Source organism: Caloenas nicobarica, chromosome 33 (assembly GCF_036013445.1).
Source record: "Caloenas nicobarica isolate bCalNic1 chromosome 33, bCalNic1.hap1, whole genome shotgun sequence".
Lineage (NCBI taxonomy): Eukaryota > Metazoa > Chordata > Aves > Columbiformes > Columbidae > Caloenas > Caloenas nicobarica.
This window is the reverse complement of record NC_088277.1, coordinates 1,941,718-1,967,312: the sequence shown is the minus strand read 5'-3', so window position 1 is coordinate 1,967,312 and position 25,595 is coordinate 1,941,718. Positions and strand designations below refer to the sequence as shown.

The 25,595-nt window shown below is 56.5% G+C and overlaps 1 protein-coding gene across 4 annotated transcripts in view; it reads left to right on the top strand.

Annotated features, from left to right (window-relative positions):
* The window catches only part of HDAC7 (histone deacetylase 7), a 94,351-nt gene that overhangs the window by 37,464 nt on the left and 31,292 nt on the right, over positions 1–25,595 (top strand). For 2 of the 4 annotated variants that reach the window (XM_065654283.1, XM_065654280.1), the window contains exon 1: positions 2,938–3,379. The exons of 1 other annotated variant lie outside the window; for it this stretch is intronic. In XM_065654283.1, coding sequence (XP_065510355.1) covers positions 3,277–3,379 — 103 coding nt within the window. In that variant the 5' untranslated portion in view covers positions 2,938–3,276. Of the gene's footprint in view, positions 1–2,937; positions 3,380–21,222; positions 21,381–25,595 lie in introns of those variants that run through there. One more of the 4 variants, XM_065654281.1, reaches the window with a different exon arrangement.

Sequence of the window (25,595 nt, the reverse complement as noted above, 5' to 3'; positions counted from 1 at the left end):
TAGGATCAAAAAAGCTCTACTGGTTTACTGTAGCTCTCCTAAATACCTCAAAACCAAGACTCAAAGCTTTGCTTATTTTAGAAATGACTCCACTGATGTTATAAGGCATGAAATAAGCAGGTTGGGCTTCTTGACAAGGTTGCTCTCGCCCGTACGGATTCATTGGGTCATGTTAGGTGACCAGCTGCTCTCCCACTTTCCCTCTTTTATTCCACCTTCCCTTTTACCCAAGTACACCCCGTTCTCTCACAGCTCCCCCTCTACAAGGAGTGTGGTGGGAGTTTATAGAAATAAAATAGGAAGGTGTCCTGAGCTGGTTTGTGTTCCAGTTGTAGCTGGAAGGATGTCAGCCTGTCTCTTGGGCCATCTGCTTCTCCAAAAGCCGGCAGCGGGTCCAAGGAGCATCCTGTGGTCCTACAAGAGCCTTGGAGTTCAGCTCCATGGAGGGTGGACACAGGACACCGGGACAGCTGCCGGGGAGAGGAACCAACTCCGTGATGCTGCAGGAGGAAGTCGGGACGTGGTGCTGGGATCGGTTCTCCCGGGGGATGTTCTTGAGCCTTCACGGAAGGAGAATCTCTTACGCAAGGGAGGGGAGAACAATGTCGATGCTGAGGCTGCTTTTTCAAAAGCCGCCCTTGCGTAAGAGCAAAGCTTTGGGCAGCACGGAAAATGTGGAGAATGTCACTTCCCAGCCATCACTCAAGCCAAAGCGGAGGATTGCTCTCGGAATTTCTTCCTTTATGTGTATCCTAAACTTCAAGGCTTATGTAAATTCTCCAGCTTTGCTCGTGGCTTGATGCACTTACATTCAGAGGATGTGTTTCCATACGTAGCCTGGGGCTGCAACTACCAAATGAAAAGAGTCTCTTCTGTTCCTGCCATAGACTCTTTTCTTCGCGGATCTGCCTTCAGCAACACTTGAGAGGCCAGTGAAAGCGCCTGCTTGCCAGGATTATCTTCTCATGGCTGCAGGGTGGGGATATTCACATGGAGAGGTCGTCTGTGGGGTGGGAGCGTGTCCCTGCTCCCTCCCTCCGCTCCGCAGCCCCGAGCAGAGGAGAGCACCGTTCTGCTTCCCTGGCCCTGCGCAGACACGGCTTTTGCTGTGTCCTTTCTGCCATCCCCGTGGGGTGAGCCTTGGTCCTCTGGCCTCACTGGCCTTGTCCCAGGGCTGAGGTGGGGACCGGCACGTGGCTACTTGCGGTCCCAGGGATGCAGGGTTGACTATTTTGCAGATGCTACAGAGCATCTGGGTGCAGGACCCTCTGCAGAGCTCATCTCCTGGCTTCTGCTGGGCTCGCGATCATGTCTGCTGGGCTCAGGATCATGTCTGCTGGGCTCAGGATCCTGCCTGCCTCTTTTTCCTTCTTCCAAGGCTGCAGCAGTAGAAGGGTCCCCAGGTGAGGGTGTGGAGGTGCTGGTGGCCAAACTTGCAGTATGGTTCATTTTCCTCGAAAATTGCTTCCACAGACACCCGGCCTGAGAGCGGACACAGTTCTTCGTGGCTCACGGATGCATCGAAGCCTCATAAAACTACCAGACCCTCCTGGGTCTTGTCTGGGTCCCTGTAGCCACCCGGCTGTCACCTGCTGCCGTGGGGCGGGCAGAGGGGACAGCAGCGCTGGCTCACGCCGCTGTAATAATCGAACTGCAGCATTAAGCAAATCTGCGGCTTTTGATCTTTATTCAGAGCGCTCAGGCTCTTTGAAACTGTGGTTTAATACAGGCGGTTGGGCAGAGGCCTTAATAAGCGGTTGCTGTCTGGATGACGACGGGGTCGGAGGTGCCGCGTTCCCTCGGATGCCCCGTGTAAGTTTTGGAGGATGTTTTTATAACAGACTAGGCTCGTGGGTTTGGGGAATTCAGTTATTTAGCACTCTAGACTGTCAGTTCCTGCTGATGACTTACTCCCGTCCGAAAGACAGTAGAAAACATATTTTTAGGTTTTGAGTAAGCTGGCAGAATGTACTGGCATCACGAGTGTTCAAATCCACACGCTGACGAGGTGGATGTGCCACAAACGAGCAAAGAGCCACTGCAGGGACCAGTTTCAGGTGGCGAGTTTGATTTCCAGAAACCGTAGCTGGTATGTTTGTTTTCCCAGTATCTAAGGCTTGAAATCAAATAGGCTCTGAGGATTGCCGTTTAAATTTCCTTACATTAATCTTAATGCTGGTTGCTAACCAAGACCAGATCTTTCCTAAACACATCTGGTGACTGGGCACGGATGCAACGCTTTTTGTCTACGCTGGAGAGCTGTGAAGTCAGAAAGCAAAGAGAGTTTGGGGTTTGTGGGTGCTCGGTCCGATTGCTTTGGTTGTGTTAACTCCCTTTGAGGCTCGGCCGTGTACGAGCCCTTGGTCACAGCGGGATCTCCAGCAGCTCCACGAAGGTTTCTGGGCAGGCCGAACGTGTGGGAACTCGCTCTGCTTGGCTTGGGAAGCACGGCGGGCGGTTTACTGGGGTGTTGCTGGATCCCAGACTGGGAGAAGCACTGGCCCCACTGGGCTGCTGCTCGGTGGGGTCTGGCTGTGCCGTTTTCGGTGGACTCAGCCGGTCCTGGGGATGCTCAGGGCACCGCGGGGCCGGTGCTGTGCCGGGGGACGACCCGCCCGGCGTCATCCTGCAGAGCCGTGGCTTGGGTTCGGAGGAACGAGCCGGTGAAGCGGCGTGGAGACAGCATTGGGGGTTCGTCACCGCGTTTGCTTTGCCTCAAAAGCACGCGCGGCGGCTCTGCCTTCTGCTACCCGAATCTTTCTTGGTGAGGTGAGAGTTGTTGTGCAGAGTTTCCTCTTTATATCCTCTTATGTCACGCTGCCCCGCCGGCCGAGTGCGCTCAAAATAGCTGCCAATCCCAGTAGGTTTCACTTCAAGGTCTCTATTCTTAGCTTGCTGGGTAGCTGAGCAAGCCGCCTTACTCAGTAGTCATGAGTTCAAGGACCGTAGGGTAAAGACCAGCAAACTCAAGCCATGCAGGAGCTTTGTTTGCTTTTTGAGGCAGCTTTGAAGCGACGTCTCGGGCAGAGCCCCACTCAGCCTTACGTGCTCAAAAAGAGATCCGCTTGTCTGTGAGTATGAAATAAGAGTTGCCGGAGCCCGTACACGCTCCGGAGGAGGCAGACGGCTCAGCAGACGGGATGACTCAGTGCGCAAGAGTCTGTTAAGGGCCCGTTGCATCCGACCCATCTACCGGCAGCTTTATCAGATGCGTTTTACTGCCGCACCGATGAGCAGATCCGCGCGTGGCGGGAGCGAAGCAGAAGTGAATGTGGGATGCGGAGCAGTGGCTTCCCGGGAGCGGAACTAGCTCGGTGTTCTCAGAGCCCTGCACCGGCACTGGAAATCGCCGCCGCGCTGGTGATGTTCAGCCCGTCCCGTAAGTGCCTTTCCCATCCCTGGGGGATTTTTTTTGTCTTCCCGTGCGCAGAATCCTGACTAGTCGGGTGTGCTGGCTGAAGGTGCACACGGGAGCGTCGTTTGGGATGGATGGTACACACACGGGCTTCATGGTTCACACACGGCAACACCGGGGCAGGTTAAGGGCTTTGTGGTTTTCATCGCCCGTGTGCAGTTGTACCAGCAAACACAGGACAGGCTCATTCGTTCTCTGTTCAGCCAGTTCTGGCTGTTTTGTTTGGAACTTGCCATTTACTCACCAACTCTTGCTCAGACCTGAGGAAGATGCTGCCCAAATGGACGCAGAAAGACCCCTCGCTAGTCCTTCAGCAGGACTTAACTATTTTTGAGAGCACGTCTGGGGAGGCGTCTTGTTTTCTAGGCTTTGTTTAAATTCCTTTAACTTGTTCAAACTATTGTTAAAACTGTCCGATGCCGGCTTAGATGGATTTCCACCCTGTGCTGTGCACAGGGCACGGGCAGGAGCAGCGTCCTGCACCCCAGGGATTTATGGCACAGGAGAAACGAGCCCGTCCTGGGGCTGCGAGGTGTCGGCCGTGGCTTTTGCCGTGTGCTGCGCGGTGGTTGGGGCTCTGTATGTGGGGTTGCTGGGGAGCTGGTGTTGTGTGCCGAGTTTGCATCCTGCCTACACTGCGGGGAACGGTCACGTGCAGGCGAGGCCTTTGTCCTGCGCCTGGCTGCTTTTTTTAAAATTTATTTTTAGGTGCTCTCTGGCTTCCTCTTCCTCCTGCGCCGCGCTGCACTCCCTCTTTCTAACTCCCTCTTCTAGGATTGCTTTTTGAGCAATCGGTTCCTCCTTAAACTCATTTTTGCAGGCCTTTGCGCTTGGGAGCCGGCCCAGTTCAGCATTAGCAGCTGCTGACTCCTTCTGGGTAAGCAAGAACAAATAAAGGTTTACACCGAATTAATCATTTGAGCCTTATCTGTCTTTAAAATTCGGGACAGCTGTACAACTGCTGCAAGGACGCTGCCTGGAGGGCATGGAGGCTCCTGGGTGAAGATCTTCTGCCAGTGGCTGGACCTTAATGGGTTTGTGCTGCTGATCCGTGTGCGGCCTCAGTGAATTCTTCCTTGTGCCTCTCTGAGCTTTATCCCACGCTTGGTTACGAAGCACAGCTCTGGAATAACTTTCTTTCCTTGAAGATTTGCTCCACGCCGGCTTTGCCACGGGCTTCTGTGGAAATTCGGCCTTTGGGATGCTTTGAGTGGTTTGATCACCCTGTGAAAATGCGGGTGCTGGCTGCAGAGCGTGGCGGTGGGACCCGCGTCGTGGCGGTGGGACCCACATCATTGCGGTGGGACCCGCGTCGTGGCGGTGGGACCCACATCATTGCGGTTGGACCCACATTGCGGTGGGATCCACATTGTGGTGATGGCATCTGCATTGTGGCAGTTGGACCTCATCGCTGTGGGATCCACATCGTGGTGATGGCATCTGCATTGTGGCAGTTGGACCTCATCGCTGTGGGATCCACATCGTGGTGATGGCATCTGCATTGTGGCAGTTGGACCCTCATCGCAGTGGTGGGACCCACATTATGGTGGGACCTGCGTCGTGGCGGAGGGACCTGCATCGTGGTGGTGGGACCTGCATCGTGGTGGTGGGACCTGCATCGTGGTGGTGGGACCTGCATCGTGGTGGTGGGACCTGCATTGTGGTTGGACCCGCATCATGGTGGTGAGACCCACATTGTAGCGGTGGGACCTGCGTCTTGGTGAGACCCACATCGTGGTGGATCAGCTCTGAAGGCAGCCTGTGCGTGGTCTGCGGGGAGCGAGCCGCTGGCATCGCCTCGGGCTCTCCACTTCAGCAAAGGGACATGGTGGAGTGTCAACACTGCCAGCCGTGGTGTGGCTTTGCTGATTTAAGAGGCAGGATTTGTAGATAAGTAGCATTAGTTGGTTTAATAGCAGAACCGTGGGAGGAGGGAGGGGCGCGGCAGATAAGCCCTGGGCTCGTGCCTGAAAAGTTTTAATCTGACACTAAGGTGGGGACTTGCACCACAGCTAATATTCTGCTGAGATGAATGGGACGGTTTTTTCTCCTCTCCCGCTGCTGTCCCCGTCTTCTGGCACTCTAGATTAGACTCGGTTTATCCTCTTTCTGCGCGGAGAGGCACCCTGTCTAACCGTAACGGAGGTCTCGCCAACAGATCTGGGGTTGTTCAGTGGTTCAGAGGACATGCCAGGGTACGACGAGCCTTGGCCACCCTCCTGCAGCCAAGTCCTCCTCCCAGCTCGCGTCCTCCGCTCATCAGAGCCCATCAGAAGCAGCAGACGGACACATGAGGTGCGGTGGTGGCAAACTCCTCGTAGCTTCTTGCAATTTCCCCTTAATTTTGTTTTCTTTTTTAAAATTCTTCAGAGATTGTGTGCCACAGAGCCTGCCCGTCCCTCTGCACCCTCCGCAGATGTTGCAGGGAGGTTTTGGCTCCACGGTTGGATAAAACCATTTGCCTGTTGTGCTACTGGGAGCCACCGCGCTCTTGCAGACTGGAGGTATTGGTGGAGCTTCCTTCGTGCGTTCGTAACCTGTCATCTCATCCACGCCCAAGGCCGTTGACACTAAGAGAGGGACATGGTGGCTTCCGTACTGTAAGACATTGAGGACAAGGACAAAACCATCCGTTCCAGTGGGCCAGGCCTTGGGAGGTGAAGATGGCTCTGTCCTTTACATGGTAGCAAGGGCAAACCTTGCTGTTGACTCGATAAGAAGAATTAGGGAATTAAAGGAGACCTTGGCTCCTCATTCAAGGGCTCGTGGCACTTTGACTCCTCTGCAGAAGATCCGAGGTTGTCCCGGCTGCTCGGAGCTGGGCCAGTAGCTCCTGCACAATGTATTGGGGTGTATGGAAGGTCATGGGTTGTCAGCAAGGTCTTCTCCTGCCTTCTTCCCCAGGGCTCCCTGGAGCTGGGCTCACTCTGGCCAAGGCTCTTGCGATGCTTGGAAGGTGAGTTTAGGCCTAAGATAAGGTCCAGGGTGAGGGACCAAGCAGTTGCTGGTCACGGTGGTGGCAGAATAAGGTGGTGTGGTGGCAGAAGCCATTGCCTGAGTTCCGTGTAAGCTCCTTTCTTCAAACCCCGATGGATAAACTGCATCTCTTTCTTCTCCAGAGCTTGGAGGCACCTGCCTGTGCTTGCGGAGCTCGAGGAGAGTGGAGAGATGCAGGGGAGAATGACCCAGAGACCCTTTCCACCTTAAATATGGCATTTTGGAGGCGGTCTGCGGGACACTGAGGTGGGACAGCCACGCTGTGCGTGGTGAGCTTGGCTGTTATCTTTGTGCTATCATGTTATCATGGAGGTGGCACATCAAGCTTGGTCATGGGCAGGAGGCTCTTCCTCCATGCTGTGGTTTCAGCAGGGGCCGGGCAGTCCCAGGGACTCGGTGGGAGAGGGGTAGGGGGACAAACCTCGCTATTGGGGACACCAAGAGACACGGGGAGGTCTCACTCTGAGCCCGAAGAGCCGCGGCGCGGAGGAGCGGAGCAAAACGGCAGCACCGAGCAGGCGGTGCCGGAGAAGGGGGAGCAGAGGGACGCAGCGGCGCCGACTCCTCAGCCAACGCAGTTTCTTTTAAAAACTGATTTATTTCATCCTTTCTGAAAGCTTCCCGTGCATTAGGCTGGTTCTGTGACCCACCCGTCAGGCCCAGGCTGGAGCAGTTTGGGGCCAAACCTGTGGATTGTTGCACAGAGGATTTCTGAGGGATTCCCCCAGCTAAACCACCACGAGCCTGTACTGGTTACCAGTCACCTTCTGGTCTCCATGCCCGTGCCAGGCAGGGATAAGCAAACAGGGCTCGTACAACCCTTATAAAGCCAGGGCTGGAACCTGCTTTTCTAGTATGACAGACCAGGTCTCAGCCACTCTGCCTCTTTAAAGTGAGTGTACTCAGAGAGGGTTTGGCTTTTCTGCTTAGAACTAATTTTTTAGCCATTAGGTAGATGGGGCAAAAGTCCCAGCTGGATTTGTTGGAGCAGCTCGGTGCGGAGCCGTCGGAGGTTGGTTGTGCTGCGACGTGTCTCGTGCGGCGGGTCCACCCCTGGCCTCGCATCGGATGCGACGGATGTGCGTGGATGCTGAATCCCCCCTTCCTTGTGGGCTGGATGCTCCGTGAAGGGAGTAAGAATAGTTCACCTGGATTAAATCAACAGTTCTTCCATCTCCAAGGCTCTGCCGTTGTAAACAGCTGCTCACTGGAGTAGGTAAGTGGAGGCAGCGCGGTCCTGCCAAGCCCTCGTGTCCACAAATGACTAAATCCTGCCTGAAAAGTCAAAGTATGAAAACATTATTTTTTGGTTTTGGCTGAGCCTCGTGGATTGCTGGGACCGAGCCATCTTGGCTACCCGGCGGGGATCGCGGAGCCGCCACTCGGGACGCTGGCTGGGGCTCTGCCCACCCTGCAGCTGCTGGGGGAAGGTGGAGGAGGCTGGTGTGGACGTGTCGGGGTCCGGGAGGGTACTTGGGGGTCCTGGGGGGTACCTGGGGGCTGCCACTGCCCCAGCAGCACTTGGACGAACTGTACAGCCCGCGATCTGCTCTTGCAAAAATGGTTGTGCCCGTTGGCAAAGTGTTTTGGCAGCGGCTGCATCAGTAACCGGGGGGACTGGAGAGCCGGTGTCTCGCAGAGGAGCCGCCGTGCCAGCCCCTGGGCAGACGTAGCACCTCGCCTGTGTTTTTTAGCGTTTGGGCTGGCTTTTCTCTCCTGTGTACTGCCGTGGCGAGGGCCTGCGTGCAGCTGGGGTTTCTGTGCCGCCCTCGTTTACTTGCGGCTCCAATGTCCTGCGTTGGGCCAGTGGCTGGTTGTTGCCTGTGTGCAGGCAGCCCTGCCTGCCCAGAGCTGGGTTGGAAGCCTTGTTTAACTGTATGGTGGGTCTGTCGTCCTGGCCGAGCTTATCTGCTGTCAGTTTGGAGGGAATAGGTGGATTTGAGATGGTAGACACTGATGTTTAATAGAACACCAGTCTGGGAAAGAAGAGCACTGAGCAGCACCGTGCTGGAGACGCTTTGTGCATTTTGATGTCTGTTTAATATATGCTGGAGCAGGAGCCTAAGAGGGTGGAGAGCAGTCTGGTAGCAGCTCAGTCTAAGTAGTTGTCCTGGTCTGCTCCTGGGAACACAGATCTTGCTACCCGAAGCATCCCGGGTCTCCCACCCCTGTGCTATCAGCTGCAAACTCGGCAGTGCCGCGCGTTGCGTTGCTGAAGGACCACGTCCTTCTCTGAACGATGTAGCAGCTCCTGGCCTGCTTGTTCTGATGGTGTCTGTGCTGTGTTTTGAACGCAAGCGGTGGTGGAGCAGACAACGCATAAGCCACAGTGCATCCTCGGCAGGCTCTGACTTGCTTCTGCTTCCTATACTCGCATCTCCAGCCCCCCAGGCTTCCCCAGCTTTACTCCTCTTCTTCTCCACCCAGAACAGCGCTTGCAAAAGTTGGTTTCCCAGCAGAGATAACAGCGTATGGGTATCCACTCTTCTCCTCCGTAAGCCTGGAGATGGTGCCCAGGTCCAGCCACCTCGGTAGATGAGACTGGGAACCCCCAGGAGGTGAGAAATCGTGATGGGGAGAGGGTGCCAGCTGCTCGGGAGGTGAGAAATTGCGATGGAGAGACAGTGCCAGGTGCTCGGGAGCCGGCAGCACAAGGGGATGTCTGACCCTGGTCTCCCAGTGAAGAGGTGGGCACTGTGTTATTTGCTCCGACAAAACTTGCTCATAGCCTGAGCGGATGTGACACATAATGGGGGACACTGGTGCTGTTTCCAGCCTCTTTAACTCTGTCAAATTCACAAGCAAACTTTGCTTCAGAAGAGGTTGGGAGCCACGCTCTGGGTTGTCCGTGTGCAGCCAGAGGGGACGAGCGTGCCCGTGCGTCAAAAGGACGAGCTCAGAGCTGGATGCTGTGCCAGCTGGGCAGAGGTGGCAGCGGGAAGGGACCGTCCCTTTGTGTCTCCTTGTCCTTGCTTGCTCCACAGCCACGGCTTGCAGGGGCTCCGGCAGGAGACTGTGGGCTGTTTGGGGTTGCTGCTGGCAGAGACAGAGGTCGAACGTGGATTCAGAGGCTGTATCTGCTCGGTCTGGGTCAAGCAGAGCTACAGTGGATGCTCATCTGCTCCCAATGGCTCTTGGTGTCCGTTCCCTGCCTCCACAAAAGAAGCCCCTCTCCAAAGTGCACCCTCTGTCACTGCTCGCAGGACCTGAGAGACTCTGCAGTGTCTGGATGGAGATAAGGGTAGGGTTTAAGGCCAAAAATTAGGAGAATTTCCTGCTGCTAGAGATGGAGCTTGAATAATGCTGATCTAGGGCTTCGACTCCCATCTGCAGCCTCCCCAGCTCCCGGGGGACACCGACCAGATTCCCAGCTTGTTGGGCTCTCCCAGCTCACGTCCATCGGCAGGGTCAGTGTTTGGCTGGATCTATACGTGGTTTATGCGTATGGATCCCTGATTCTCGGTCTTCTGCCTCCATGGCAGCACAATTCCCAGGTACGCGGAGCCACGGGCATGCCGCATCCTCCTGCGGTGGGACAGAGCCTGGCAGCCGAGACGCCCCATTCTGCGTGGCCGGGCTCGGTGGTGAGACGCTGGTATGCGAGATGTAAACTCAATACCAAAGTTTAGATTACAGCCCTGTGAAAAACATCAGCTCCCCTAAATGGAGCCCAGATGGTGGCGGAAACTGTGCAACGCATCGAAGCCGAGGGCCAGGAATTGCAGGAACCGTGCGAGCAAAGGGCCGGGGGCTGAGGGGGAGGGAGAGGAAGGGAGGTTGGGTTACAGCTCGGGGAGGCTGCGAGGCGAGCACTTGGCCACCGCCGTCTGCTTTAAGGGTCAGTTCCTAATCCAGGCTCGTTAATCCACCTCTCCCCCTTAAAAACAACTTCAGACGATGAATGTCTCCCGAGTTGCATCACTGTCAATGCAGCGTTTCCAAAGCTGAGGTTTCCCACAGCCCGTGACAGCTGAACTTGTGGGTGTAAGAGACCGAGGGCTCTTGGGCAAATTAGAGGAGACCGGATAGATCTGAAGCAACGAATACACGAGCTGCGTTCGCTCGGGAGCTCTGCCAGAAGAGGAGTTTCCCAGCCGCCGCGTTTCGGCAGGTTCAGAGCTGCCGAGCCCGGGGAGAGGGTCGAGTGTGCGCAGTGGGAGCCGGAGCCGTGTTTTGGGTAAGACGAGCGCCGACACGCGCCCCAGCAGCCGGGCGATTGCACGGGGGCGAGCGCAGGCTACGGGGAGGCTGACCGTGACTCAGTCTCCCGGTGTTGTGAAAAAAGCAAACATCCCGGGGCACTGCCGAGAGCGCTGTCTGGGAGCTCGGAGCCATCCTTCCCCCGGCTGCGCCGCCGGAGCCTCCGCCGCGGCTTGTTCTGGGTGTTTTGGAAAGACGCGGAGCGATTGGGAAGTGCTGGGGGGAGCGCGGAGCGTGTCTGGATTGCTGAGCAGTGCCGGCGCCTGCGGAGGAGACCGAGTCTCCAAACGATGCTGCGGGGATGTGAGAGCAAGTGATTCCCTTCCCAGGACTGGTGGTAGCTTTGGTCTGCAGCCCTGGGCCAGGACAGGGCCAGTGGAGAGGGACATTTCTCTGGAGGGTTTGGTCACATTAGATGAGCCTCGAATCCTGGGGTCAGTTTTGGGCCCCTCACGCCAAGAAAGCCCTTGAGGTGCTGGAGCGAGTTCAGAGGAGGGAATGGAGCTGGTGAGGGGCAGGAGAAGGAGGAGAAGGAGGTTTAGGTTGGAAATTTGGGATAATTTGTCCCCAGAAAGGGCTGTTGGGCATTGGAACAGGCTGCCCAGGGCAGTGGTGGAGTCACCACCCCTGGAGGGGTTGGACAGACGGACATGAGGTTCTCAGGGACATGGGGCAGTGCCAGGGCTGGGTTATGGTTGGATTCGATGGTGTTGAGGGGCTTTTCCAACCCAGATGATTCTGGGATTCTATGGATGGTCAAATTAATTGTCCCCTCTGTGAACGAGAGACCTGGGGTGAGATGGTGAGATACGAGGTTTTTATGTAGAAATCTGGGCTCTTTCTGAGGTTGTTGTGTCAAGAGAAGTTGTGGGGAGACCCCAAACACGTCCACATGGGATCAGTGCCCCTCCATGAGGACCCCACCATCCCTCCGTCCTCCTGCTCTGCCCTTCCCACCTCTCCCTCCCTTCCCCTCCTTGTAAGAGCTGCTGCATTTTCCAGTACCCCCTGCTTGGCTGGTAAAAAGGTGACGGGGGCTAAGCTGGGAAAAGGGATGGAGGGGAGCAGGAGCGCTCCTGCAGGTCCAGCACCGAGATGCCGAGGCCGGTGCGGGTACCAAGCTCACCCACGCAGCCCGCGCCTCGGAGGAAGGCCCACATCCCTTGAGATATGAGTGTGTGCCGGAGCAACACACCCTCTCCTCGGAGATAAAGTTGTGTGCAGACACAGCCCGGAGATAAACACCCGGGAAGGCAAACATCCACGGCGTACACCTGTGCGGACACGGGGCGCCTGCAAACGCCTGACACGCGGCTGTGCCCAGCTTGGGACCTGGTCCCAATGGATGGAGCTGGTTTTGCGGTAGAAAATCACATGTGCCGTACCCCCAAATCTGCGAGTGCTCAGGGAGAGAGAACAGGCAGAGTTTGCATTTGGTTCCAGCTTTCAAAGATGCTCAGAGCATCTTTCTGCTCAGACCCCGATGTGCTGTTACACCCCAGGGTTTCTCATGCCTGGAGGACATTATCATCTTCAGGCTGCGGATTCGGTTTTCCAGTAGCTTTCTGGTAGTTTCGGGGCCTTAAAAAGTTCCTTTAAATTGCAGGAAGGGCTTTGGTTAAACTCCTCGTGTCTTGGAGAAGTTGTGAAATTGTCACAAACGAAACGGTCGCTGGTACGGCCTCGCCGCGGTGGGAATGCTTCGTGGGAGATTTCAACACACATTTCGGGGACTTTGCTTTCTGACCTTAAAGGGAGCTGCACCGGTCATCTGGGCTCTGCCTAGATTTGGAGGAGAGCAGATCGGTGCAGCCAACAGCTGCCACTTGCTTCTGGGGAGCGACACACTTTGGGTTTAATTCCCCGAGTTTTAGGTGTCTGGAGTGATGGCGTTTACATCTGAGCCTGACCCATGTGTTGCTGCTCTCTGGGCAGGAGGAAGAGCTGCCGGGACAGACAAACTGCACCGGTTTAGGATGTCTGTGACGGGATTATTGCTGGTGTCTCCGCAGCCAGCTCAGACATCTGCACTGAAATGTCGACTCTGGCAGATGAATCACAGCTGGAGCTGGTGGATTTGGATCTTACCCTCAAGTCTGACTCCAAAGTTTTATTTTTCAAGCCTGACTGGGAAGTGGGGCACCGTCACGTATATCCCAGATGAGATAAGGGCTTGCTGGGGGTTCTGGTGACATTCAGCTTTTGCAGGCACCTCCCAGCGTGTCCCGCAGAGCCCCGTTCTGCCCCCCGACAAGCCACACTAATTTTTAGGGACTCCTGAGACACGCTGTGGCACTTCGGTCGCACCACGCGGTTCCTCTGATTAAAATAAATACAGATAGTGGGTTGTAACCAAGAGGGGAGTGGTGGTTCTGTGCCTCCTCTGTCACCGAGAGGGTTCACTGCAAGGTGACCCCAATTCTGGGGCGAGCAGCGACCTGAGGAACCCCGTACTGATGGGTGGGAGCCTTGCGGAGACTCGGGGAGCTGGACATCAGCTCTGTGCTTCTTGGTGTCTCTGTAAATGCTGCAGGTGAATGTTAATCTTCTTCCCTGCGAGGATAAACTTGGTTTTAGTGCATCTGAAGACTAAGAGCACTGTGGTGGTGGTCTGTAGCTGCAAAGTGCTCCGGTTGCAGAGGCAACTGGGCAGTGAAGATGTTCCTGCGGCTTTTCTCTACTGGGCATCCTTTGCCCTCTGTCTCTACGTGTGTGGGACCGTGGACTTCTTGCTGGTTTTACTGGTAGAGGTTTTTTTGTCATGGGTCAACAGCATCCATAGCCATGAAAATCCCTGAAAAGAACATCCCTATCCATTAAAGTCCTCAAAACGAACTGACCAGGGTTGAAGGCTCCACGGAGTCATAGAATCATTTCGGTTGGAAGACACTTTCAAGATCGAGTCCAACCATAACCTAACTGGCACTAAACCATGTCAAGAAGCATCAAGTAGGAGTAAGGAGATGTCATCATCCCTGTAGCTCGTGATGCTTTGAGTGGTCTTGATGCTGTGGCCAGAGCTGTGCTATCTACTTCAGAAAAGGCGATGACTCAATGGAAGAGACTCAAAACTGCAAAAAATGTAGGCTCTGCCTTGCAGGGAGAGGAGATGATGAAGCTCAAGCTGGTTATTCGGCAAAGGAGACTCAAGGCGTTAATTGACTCCTTTGGCTGATGGACCAAACCAGCGATGTGTTGGGGGCAGAGGCTGGCTTGTGGGTTCTGTGTTGGCCGTGTCCGTCTCATGTGAACAATCCCAGTGTCCGATCTCTTCTGGTGTCAGATCACGCGGAAGGGAGTCCCGGGGGAGACGTCTGGAGTCTGCTCCTTCCCTGGCCAGAGATCTACAAGCCTCATTTGCGGTTCCTCTCAGTTTTCTTGGCCGCCTTTTTTGTTTGTGTTTTGAGGTGTGGGTTTGTAACAGTGATGATGATGAACCCTTGAAAGATCTGTCAAGATCAAGGAACCGGGAGGATTTTTTTAGATATATATTTTTTTTTCCCCCTTGGTGGGACCTTGCCGTCAGGGTTGGGTGTCTTGTTGGACCTGGCTTGCTCATGAGTAACTGTGCTGGTTGGGTGGAGGTTCGGTCTCTCTTCTGCCGGAGCCCAGACTGGATGATGGCCTGTGACGGCGATGGGAACAAGTGATAGCGCTTGGCTGCGGCCCCGCTGGAGAGGTTGGGATGCTGGCACGGAGCGGCCGTTTCACACCACGCAGACGTGTCTGGGACGATGTGTCAAGCGAGCGAAGAAGGTGGAGGGTGTGTCGGAGGAGAAGCCCGGGAGGGGCGCGGGGTGTAGGACGCGGTGCTGGCACATCTGGAGGTGGGACAGAGAAACTCGCAGAAGGATTAGGCCTGGTTCGAGTTTGGGTGTGTGCCGGATCTGCACAAATCCGCGTGTCCTCCCTTGTGCCGGCTGATCTTCTGGCTCGGTGGGGGACGCCTCCCGACGTGCTGCCTGCCGGAGGAGATCTTGCAAAACCCCACGGCTTTCACCTCTGTCCAGGCAACTTGGACACCTTATTGCGACCTTTAAAAGGGGTTGATGAGAAAGATGGGGACAGACTTTTGAGCAGGGCCTGTTGCGATAGGACAAGGGGTGATGGTTTTAAACTAAAAGAGAGGAGATTCAGGCTGGATAAAAGGAAATTGTTGGCCCTGAGGGTGGGGAGAGCCCGGCCCAGGTTGGCCAGAGAGGTGGTGGCTGAACCATCCCTGGAGACATCCCAGGCCAGGCTGGACGGGGCTCTGAGCACCCTGAGCTGGTGCAGATGTCCCTGCTCACAGCAGGGGGGGATAAGGTGACATTTGAGGGTCCCTTCAACCCAAACCCGCCTGTGATTCTATGACTTCCATGTTCACGTCCTCACAGCAGCTCTTGGGCATTCCTGACCCTGGGAATGAGAGATGAGACTTTGCCGGAGCTCATCCACCCACCGACCAGTCTGACACCAGCAGCCCGGTTCAGAAGAGATGTTCCCAGTTCACTGTACGTAGCATTATCACACGGATCTCCCGGTTGGAGAGATAGGGATACCCCAGATAAAGATCTCACAGCAGGCTCTGGGATGAGCACATCTCCCTAAATGGCATCTCGTTACGAAACCTGGTGGGTTTATTTTGTCAGAATATCTAAATTAATATCAGAAAGGCTATGATTGCGTGACTTTGAGGCCAGGGTTTGGCCATGGGTGAATAGTTTCCAGCAGATTTGTGTTTTAGGAAGCCATCTGGCACATTGTCTTCAAGACTCTTAATTAAAGAGTGCTCTGAAATTGCCGTGGCTGATGTGGGAAGCGGAGACCCGGGCGCCAGCAGCGAGTGACACCGCGCGCTGTGTTTGGTGGTGAGCAGGAGACGGTGGTGTTTGCAGCTCCTCCATGCCCAGAAATTCTTATTTCACCAAATTGCAAAGGGGTTATGAACTTTATGGCGGGGAACAGAAATCACAACCCAGAGACCTGGCTGGGATTGTGGCTTTCATGCACAAAAAAAAGAGCTCTACGAGGCACAGACGAAGAAGGGAACTGGGTTTGGGGCTGGGGTGGGTGGATTGGAGCCCAGCAGGGGGGTCGCAGGAAGGGTTTGTGCAGCTCGGGGGTGCCTGTGTTGCAGGGTGCACCCGCTCCCGGTTGAGATTCAGCTCTGGCAAAGCTTTGCTGAAAGGAGAGGCCAAACAGCTGGAGGAGGCGGCGAAGCTGGCACAAACCCAGCCTGCAGGAGCTGATTTAGCCGGGAAGATAAAAATACTTGTTATCTAGCTGCGATCGCGGCCTCCATCCGTGCCGAGCGAGGCAGGGGCTGTGCCTGCTCGCCGTGAGCTCCGCGCCGCTGCCCAGTCTCCTGTTGCACCTCAGCCAAACCAGGAATTCACGCGGGCACCGCTCCACGTCCACGGCAGAGACTGGGATCGGCGGCAGCAGCCGCGGCACCTCCGGAGCCCGTCCCTCTGTCCCTTTTGGGAGCTCGCTGCTCCCTGAGCCCAGCCCTGGACTCCCCATTTGCAATTTGCTTTTTCTCCAGCAGCAGCCCCGTGTCCTTTCCGCAGCCCGTGCAGCTCTCCTTGGGTTGCGGGGAGCCCTGACAGCGGGATGTCAGAGCAGACTTCCCTGCCAGGGCTCCGAGGGTGGATAGACCAGCTTTTCTCCTTCCCTTATCACCTGGAGCTTTGGGAGCAGGGAAGCCACTGCCGAGCTGCAAAAGAGCTTTTAAATTTTGGCAGCAAAGGGAGAAGATCAAGAGTTGCGATGGCTGCGGAGGGACCACCTAAGAGAGCATGGGAGGTTGGCAGCAAACACAGCTGAGCAAGCTGATGGTGAAACTCTTGGAAAGGGGAGAGTTGTTGCTATAGAAGAGTGGGGAAAAAAATAACATGGAAGCAGAGGAATGGTTTGCCACTAGATGGAGCGAATGGTCTTATGGGGATTTATCTTCGGCCTCTGGCAAGTTTGGTCCAGGACCTTCACTGCGGGAACAGGTCCTTCCTTCCTCAAGCTCATTCCTTGAGCTTGACTTCAGGGAGCTGAGCTGAGCTGGTGGTTGGTGTCTCCTCCAGCACGACTGAGGACAGAGAGCAAGAGTCACCTCCAGCGGCTGTGGGCACAAAAATGGAATCCTTGAGCTCCGGAAGCCTGTGTCCTTCAGCAGAAGCAGAGTTTGGGACTCTGCAGGGTGGGAGTTCCCATGTGTGGGTATGGGAGATGCAAGAGTCGTGCAGTAAAGGAACCTCATCTTCGTGTCTGTCCAGCCCCTCCAGGGATGGTGACTCCAGCACTGCCCTGGGCAGCCTGTTCCAATGCCCCACAGCCCTTTGGGGAAGAAATTGATCCCCAGATCCAATCTCAACCTCCTTCTCCAGCCCCTTCCCCAGCTCCGTTCCCTTCTCTCAACTCGCTCCAGCACCTCAAGGCCTTTCTTGGCGTGAGAGGCCCAAAACTGCCCCCAGGATTCGCGGTTTTTCCTCCCCATTCCCAGCACAGGACGGTCGCTGCCCTGGGCCTGCTGGCCACACCGGTGCTGGTCCCAGCCAGGATGCTGGTGGCCTCTTGGCCACCTGGGCACACGCTGGCTCGTGTTCAGCCGCTGTCACCAACACCCCCAGGGCCTTTTCCAGCCGCTCTTCCCCGAGCCTGCAGCGTTCATGGGGTTGTTGTGACCCGAGTGCAGGACCTGGCACTTGGCCTTGTTAAACCCCAGACAATTGACCTCAGCCCATCGATCCAGCTGGTCCAGATCCCTCTGTAGAGCAATGATGACCCGCAACCGGGGACCCTCACGTCCCCGCTTGTTCTCCCACCTCTTGCTGTCGGCAGGGGAGGCTGCAGACCCCATCAGGAGCGATGCAGAGCTGCAGAGGGAGGTGGAGGTTGGAAAACCTCGGGCTGTCCCTCTCCAGTGCGCTGGGAGCGTCAGGAATCCCAGCAGCGGGTCCCCGGTGACGCAAGTGCCGGCGCAGCGGCCCCGCCGGGCTGAGATGCAACGTTCTTCCCACCGCCCGCACACCGGGGAGGGGTGAGCTACAGCAACAAAAATGCGCCCTTCCACTTGGGTGACTGCTCCCAGTTTGAGATGAAAACATTTGTTCCTGAAATTGGAGTCATTCCTGGGATTGCAACACCCAGGCTGTGTTTCCAATTAATCTGCTGAAGTCGTCATGTGTTTCCAAGTGCATTGGCTCAGCGGAGGAAAATCTGGCGTTGCCTTCGCACTGTGGTGCCAGCTGAGATGCAGACGGCGCTAAACGAGGGGAAAACGGTCCTAGCAGGCTGGGCCACCGGCACCTGGCACGGGATGGCCAAGGGGCACCGGGCAGCGCCGGGACGGCGTGGGGATGCGGCCGAGGGCAGAGCAGCCTCCTCTGGGATTGAAACCGCTCGAAATAGTTGTTGAATTACTGTCGGGTTTTTCCTGACTGCTTTCCTTCTGTTTCTGGGTGTGTGTTTTGTTTTGGGGAGAAGGGGAGGGGGGCGAAGTGAGTTATGCACGGTCTATTCGCCGCGTCCGCAGGACGGTGTTTACAGCCTCACTGCCTTCGCGGTGATAAGCGGGGGACGTTTGCCATGTTTTGGGGATGAAAGTGTGACCGCTCAGCCCCAGCCTCCTCCAAAGGCTGGTTTCTTTGGGGGCGAGGGGTCCCTAAAGCGATGCCTGCGGGGCGAGGGATGAGCACAGAGTTCTGCAGAGCATCTTGGTGTTGGATGGTGGGTGCATCTCCATGCCGGGCACCTCTCCAGGCAGCTGCTGGAAGGACAGATATCCCCTTGCCCGTGTTTTTTTTTTCTCCTAGGGCTGCTTTTGCAGAAGCCAGGGTTCCCGCCTGGAGCTGGAAGTGACCTGACGCATTCCTCTCGTCTCCCGTGCGATTTTCTGAGAAACAAAATTGGATCGAGCGCCTGGTCCCAGCTGGGTGGGAGCGGTCCAGTGCGTTAGCACAAACACGGGGAGGCCGAGCTTGCGTAGAAATCTTCCCTTTCCAAGGATGAGGTTCAGGCTGAGACCTCTCCAGAGTCCGCAGGGATGACAGGCAGGAGCAGGGAAGGGGAACGGGGAACCGCAGCAGGTCTCCTGCCACCGAGGACACCGGTGGCTTTTCCCTTGGCGGGGAAGAACGCAAAGTGCTTGCACAAAAGGAGTGTGCAAACCGCGCAAAAGGAGCGTGCAAACTCTGCAAATGGAGCGTGCAAAAGGAGCATGCGAACTGTGTAAAAGGAGCATGCAAAGTGCTTGTGCAGAAGGAGTGTGCAAACTGTGCGAAAGGAGCATGCAAAAGTCGTCGTGCAAATGGACCGTGCATAGTGCTTGTGCAAAAGGAGCATGCAAAGTGATTGTGCAAAAGGAGCGTGCAAACTGTGCGAAAGGAGCGTGCAAAGTGCATGTGCAAAAGGAGTGCGCAAACCGCAAAAGGAGCATGCAAACTGTGTAAAAGGAGCATGCAAAAGTGGTTGTGCAAAAGGAGTGTGCAAACTGCAAAGGGAGCATGCAAAGTGCTTGTGCAAAAGGAGCTTGCAAACTGTGCAAAAGCAGCATGCAAAGTGCTTTTCCCTGGCAGGGAGCAGAGCTGCGATGGAGCCCGCAGCCCTTCTCCCCACACCCTGGCGCGAGCGTGACCCCTTTTCCTGTGGCGACGCTTGGTTTAGAGCTGGAAAGCGTTAAGTGAGGCCGGTGACCAGACCCCTCCCAGGCTGGATCCCGCTCGCGTTCCCATCTGCGAGGGCAGCGCCGGGGCAGCATGTTCTTCCATGGGAGGGTCGTGCAGCCTGCGCGCCCCGGTCGGACGCCAGCGCAGGCAGATGCGTAACGGCCCGAAAAAACCCCCGGCGAAGCGAGGACAGGAGGGGGAAGGCAAGTTTAGCTCTGGCGTTTAATGCCGCAGCGTGTCAATATAACCAAAACTCTTAAGGATGTCGCGCGAACTTCCCGAGTGAGTTGCTCCAGAAGTAGAGCTTTCCTACGTGTCTGTGTTAGAGTCGCCTCTGTTGCGTGGATTATTAGCGGCGAGGATGCGATCTTCCTATGTTTGCTTGCAGGATGATAATTTTTAACGCATCAGTGGGGGCAAAAATGCACTTGGGAGTTTTCGGGGAGCGGAGCAGCTCTGCTAGAAGTGCCGGGTCTGGAGCGACGCTGGCGGCTCCGGGGGCACCTGGCCGCGCTTTTTGGGAGGTAAAGAGTGACCGGTGGGCACAGGGCTCGTACCCCTGCTCCGGTGGGCTCGGCGGGGCCCGTGGTCCCAGGTCACAGGGCTGGGTGGTGGTGGTGGGGTGCAGGGACGTGTGGCATCGTCCGTCCTGCTCTCCCTCCTGGTTCTGTCCCTGCTGTGGCCCTTGGAGGCTGCGGGGAGCGCTGGATGAGATGCTGTGTTGCCGATTCTGCGATGCTTCTTTAGGTGATGCCCGTCCTGAAATCTCAGCTCAGGTACTAAAAGCATCTCAAGCCTTTTTAATAGAGGTGTATATATATTTTTTAATAGAGCTATGTATATATTTTTTAATAAGAAAAACAGTTTCTGTCACCACCTCGACCACGAAGAAAGGGCTGCAAGTGCTATCCTGCAAAACCCTCCAAAACAAGAGGCGAATAACAAAACTGGCACCGACTTTAGTTGCAATCCCGAGTCTGGGGACTGATTCATGACTCGGAGCGGTTCTGCCCCGGCCAGATCCTTCTGCCGCCCTCGTCTGCTCGAGCTGCATCACCCGCCGTCCTGCGGCACACGGGCTCACGTCGGTCCTTGTGGCTTTTTCCGGCTGCTGACGTGCATGCTGGAGCAGCCTGAACATGTGCACCTCCCATTTGGAGGAGAAAAGAGGAATTTAGGGTGGAACTTGCTCCCTAGGGGCTTCGTTTCACCCTCCGGGCTGTGTCCAGAGAAAGCGTCTTCTGCTGCCTTGGTTTTTTTTTTTCCCTGCAGTGGAAAATCCCACCGGTCTCAGGAGTGGATTTTACCACCGTGTTTGCACCTTTTGCAAAGACTCTGGTTTCCAGCCCCTCTGCAGGACCGTGCGCAGCGATCGCCGCGTTTCCGTGAATTTCAGATTCAGTCCAAAACTCGTCCCTCGTCCCTGGGCGTCCTGGGTAAAGCAAAGGCAGCGTCTGTGCCCGCGGCCGCGATGGGGCAGCAGGTTTGCATTTTGGGGCTGGTCCTTTGGGGCAAAGGGACAATTTTGGTTTTTGCCGTCTGGGTGTGCAGCTGTGCAGGGCTCAGCCGTGGCGGGGACAACAGCAGGGACAATGGCAGGAAGCCGGAGCCGCGCGCAGCTCTTTGCCACCGGCCGCGTCCCCGGGAGCCCAGGCCGCCTCCGCCACCGCTCCTCCCGTGCTATTTCCATCGCATTGTCCGCAGGAGAGGAAGGATGTTTCCAGCCTTCTTCCTTTTTGCCTCAAAGGGATGCGGGGTGGGCGGGGAGAGACTTTTGCTCCCCGGCCGTTGCGCAATAAGCACAATCGCTGCTTTTCCAAGTGCCGTCCCGCTCCGCCCAGGTCAGGGGGCTGATGCGTTGTGGCCTGAGCCGTCCCCGAGGTCTCCCCTCCTCTGCAGAGTCTTGGCAGCGGAGATGCGTCTTGTCCCGTGTCCTCGCTGGCAGCCAACGGGCTCAGATGTGTCCTCCTGCGCTCAGAGCTCCGTTGAGATAATTCTGCAACGTGGCTTTTAGCGGACATGGCTGGATTCGTGGTGCTCGGCGATGCCGGGGGAGATGCTGCTGCCTCCGCGTCCCGTATCCCCAGCGGTGGGGTGTGCTGAGATTGCTGGCGCTCAACGTGAAGGTATTTTGGGAAGGCAAAGAGGGATCCTGATGTTATAAACGCCCTGAGCTGCGTATCGTGGTGGGCACATGTGCGTGGAGGTGTCGTGGCTGCAGGGGGTGGGAGGACCCTCGGTGGGGATGGTTTCAGGTGCCTCTGAAAGCGTTAGAAGTGTGCGACGGGGAATGCGGAATGTCACCTCTTGCTTTGGGATGAAGCAATGTGGACATGGAAGGGGGTTCTGGCTTTTTTGGGGGATTGTTTTTAGTTCTTCATCTTGTGGACGGGGCTCTGATGATGGCAACAAAATGCTGCAAAGTCCTGCCTGTGTTTTTTGCACATCACCGACCGCCGTGGCCATGCAAAGCGGAGGCTCCTCGTTGTGCCGGAGGAGGCTGAGCTCCCGCGTGCCTGGAAGCGAAAGCAGAATTAATTAAGATGGGAAATGGTCTTAATTTGCTCTGGCTAAATCCCTTTAGCACCAGTAAACCCCAAACATTTGAAGCAAAGGTCTCGGTCAGAGCGCGGCCACACCTCTGCCGTTGTTCAGAGGAGGAGAAATCGCCCATGACGCATCTCTGAGGGTTTGACTGTATGGGAGGGTTTTACCAGTTTTACTGGGGTGATTGGTGCTTCCTGGTAGGATCCAAACTGGGAAAAGCCCATCTCTTAGTGAACTGGCTCCCAGCTCAGCTGGGATCACCTCGGGACAGCCAGAAGAGTCTCAATTCAAATCTCACGTCTCAAATGCTGGTGTTGAGTCTGTCCTGGGACAGCCCCAGGACTGAGCAGCGCTGCTGATTTTTCCATGGGGGAGCAGAAAACTTTACGGACCCCCTTTGGCTTTTTTCCTTTGCTTGTCCCGCAGTGGATGGGGACGTGACGCGGCTGTTTCGTCCTCCTGGAGCAGCATCCCCCGCGCGTGGTACCCAGCACGTGCCGTTCCCGGGGACGCCCTCCATACCCCGGGTTGGAGCTGCCGAACGTTCCTGACAAAGCCCAGGGTCAGGCCAGCCCGTGGAACCTGCCAGGAATCCCGGGAGCTCCCGGCGTTCGCTGCTGACGGGGGGTGCGCGGCGGTGCCAGGGCGATGGAGCAATCCCGGCGCCTTCTCTGCGCCTTAGCGAGAAACACCAACGGTCTGCAGGCTCCTGAAAGTGCCGTGCGGCCCCGGGGGGGTCAGGGTGACGACCTCGCGTTTTCTCGGCGGTTTAATCCTTCCTGACGTTCTGGCCCCGTGTGTCCCGTTGCGTTGTGTTGGCGTCGGCCGCCCCGCGGCGGGTGCGCGAGGGAGGGAGGTTGCATGGCCGGAGGAGGCGATGGTTCAGTTGTCTCCATCCTCCTTTTCATGGTCACAGGGGGGCTACGAGCACGGAGAATGCAGCAGAATAGCAGCAAATTCTTCTGTAAACCAGCTTAGAAATCACTGCAGAGGCGCCGATGCAATAAAACACCACCACACTGGGGCAGAAGTTTTTCCCCATTTTTTTTTTTTTTAATATGAGCAAGCTGGGGTGTGAGCTTTGTCATGGTCTCTCTTATTGCATGTTCCCATTTGCAGAGCAGAAAGGGATTTGTGTTTGTCAGCGGGAGATGCCACAGGACGGGGGGTTGGAGTGGAAGGTTTAGTGGACCAGGTTTAGTGCTGGATCCAGGTTACGTTGGACTCGATGATCTTAAGGGTCTTTTCCAACTAAAATGATTTGGCCTCTGCTCCGCCGTGGCTTTCGCTTCCCCGCCACAGACCTCGACATTTCCACCTGCTGCCGGGTGCCAACCACCTGCCCGAGCCCACGCAAAACCTCCCTGTTTATTTTGTCTGAAAGCGATATATCCCCCAAAGCGAGGTGCAGCGGGAGGTGGGAATACCCGCTCCGCTTTAATTGCGGGTAATGAGTGTGACGGGGCCGGCTGCCAGCGGGCCCGGGGCTTTGCCAAGCCTGGTGCTCGCCCGTGAGAACCGCCGGGTGTGGCGAAGCGGCCGCGCCTGCGTTTGCAACCGCGGGCAGAGCCGATCCCGGAGCTCCCGCCACCCGTCGGGCCCCTCGCCCGGTGCCGTCACGTTTCAGGGCTCTGCTCCACGGGCGCGTTGAGCCCCGAGGGTTTGGAGGGACACGATGACGTCTGGGGGCGCGTGTGCCAGCGGGCGGGCACGTCCCCTGCAGACGTCGCCGAGGGGTTTGTGTTGGATGGGCCACGAGCATCGTTTCACGTGGAGGTGGGTCCCGGTCAGCTTTGCAGTGAGCACCCAGCCAAGCGCCGTTGTTTGTTCCAACATAAAGTGACTTCCAGGGTCCTGGATGAGCTCACACCAGGTCTGATCCGGAGCGGCGTCGAGGGCTCAAATCCCAACACAGATTCCTCGGTGTGCGAGGTTAACGCCGCTGCGCTGGGCTCACCGCGGGCCTTGGTCTGTTTATTTATTTTCCTTTTTTTCCCTCATATTTGCCTGGCTCGGCGGCAGAATGAGTCCTGCTTGCTGGGTTAGCAGTGTCAGCACGCACCCCGCTGCACCATCGTCCCCGCCGGGCGCTTCGGCGGCCTCGCGGCCCCCGCGTTCCCCTCCCAGGTCCCTCCGTTCCCGCTGCCGTTTCTCCCGTTTTCCCCGGGCAGGCTCCACCTGTATGCAGGACACCGGGTCCTCCTTGCGTTTCTCCAGCCCCGGCGCTCACGGAGACCCAGAAATCCTGCTCAATGTCTCGGCTGTGCTGTTTCTTATCGCTTTGCCAGCCTGGGTGGCATTCCCTGGATTTCAGCATCACGAATCTTCCCAGCGGCTTGCGTGCACCAGCGCTCACCCAGATTTCCCCCTGGGTGGCTGTCACCGCTGTCCCCATGGTGTGGCAGAGGGGCTTGTTGGATCCAGGCACATTTCAGCCCCCTCTGCGTTAAGGATTTGACGCCTGCGCCCTGCCCAGATGCACAGATGCCAACGTCAAGCCAAGGGCTGTGCTCTCCTGGCCTCTCCATGAGCACCCAGGTACGGGAGGCAGCGCCAGGCGGCCCCGCAGCGATGGGGACCAGAAACGTATTTGTGCAGGAAACTGAAAATGTCGCAGCTTCCTTCCTCTGGCATATAAATAGCCCTCGGTCTAAACCCCGCGTCTGTGCGTGCTGGTGATCTCTGGCTGGAGGGGACGCTGGGACGGGGCGGGCGGTGGTTGGGGACAGATGTGCGATGTCCCCTGGCCTCGCAGGGCGAAGCTCAGTCTGGCGGCTTTGAAATTCAGTGCTCAAACACCAGAGCAAGGCTTGGGGTGAGCTCCCGTTGCGCCCTTGCTGATGGTGGTTCAGCAATCTGTAAATCCGTTTGTGCTTCTTTCCCTGGATGCATCTTATTGCTGAGACCACTGGGGTTTCTCTCAGCTCCTTGTTCTCTGCATTGTTTCAGGCCTTAAGTTTTGTTTGTTTGGGTTTTTTTTAATTTTCTTTTAATGACCGAATCTGCCTTCCAGCCCTGCCTTGGAGCTCGGCCAGCGTTTGCCAAAGGGATTTCCTTCTCAGCAGCATGCAGAGAGGCTCCAATTAATGGGCAGGTCCCCTTGAGTAGTCACTCGCTGGGAGTGGGTATTGTGGGAGCCCGGGCGTTTTGTCTCAGCACTTCCAGATCAAGGAAGACGCCGCTTCGGAGCCCCGAGCTCTTCCCCGGGGGTTTATGAGTCAAACTGGGCTCTCGCTGTGCTGCACGCAGCAATTAAAAGAATAAATGGCAGGGCTGAGCTGTAGTGACAGCAGCCCCCGCGCAGCCCTGAGCCTTCGCAGGTGGTGAGAGGCAAAGCAGGTTGTGGGTTTGAGCCGAGGGGACGGAGGTTTTGCTCTGCGCTGCGGCGGGATGCTGGAACTGCTGAGAGTTGGGGTGTTGAGCTGGAGAAGAGAAGCTCCGGGGAGACCTTAGTGCGGCCTTTCCAGACTTAAAAAGGGCCGATAAGAAAGATGGGGACAGACTTTTGAGCAGGGCCTGTTAGGATAGGACAAGAGGTGACGGTTTAAACTGAAGGAGGGAGATTCAGGCTGGATAAAAGGAAATTGTTGGCCCTGAGGGTGGTGAGAGCCTGGCCCAGGTTGGCCAGAGAGGTGGTGGCTGAGCCATCCCTGGAGACATCCCAGGCCAGGCTGGACGGGGCTCTGAGCACCCTGAGCTGGTGCAGATGTCCCTGCTCGTGGCAGGGGGGGATAAGGTGACATTTGAGGGTCCCTTCAACCCAAACCCTTCTGTGATTCTCCCACCGGCAGCTC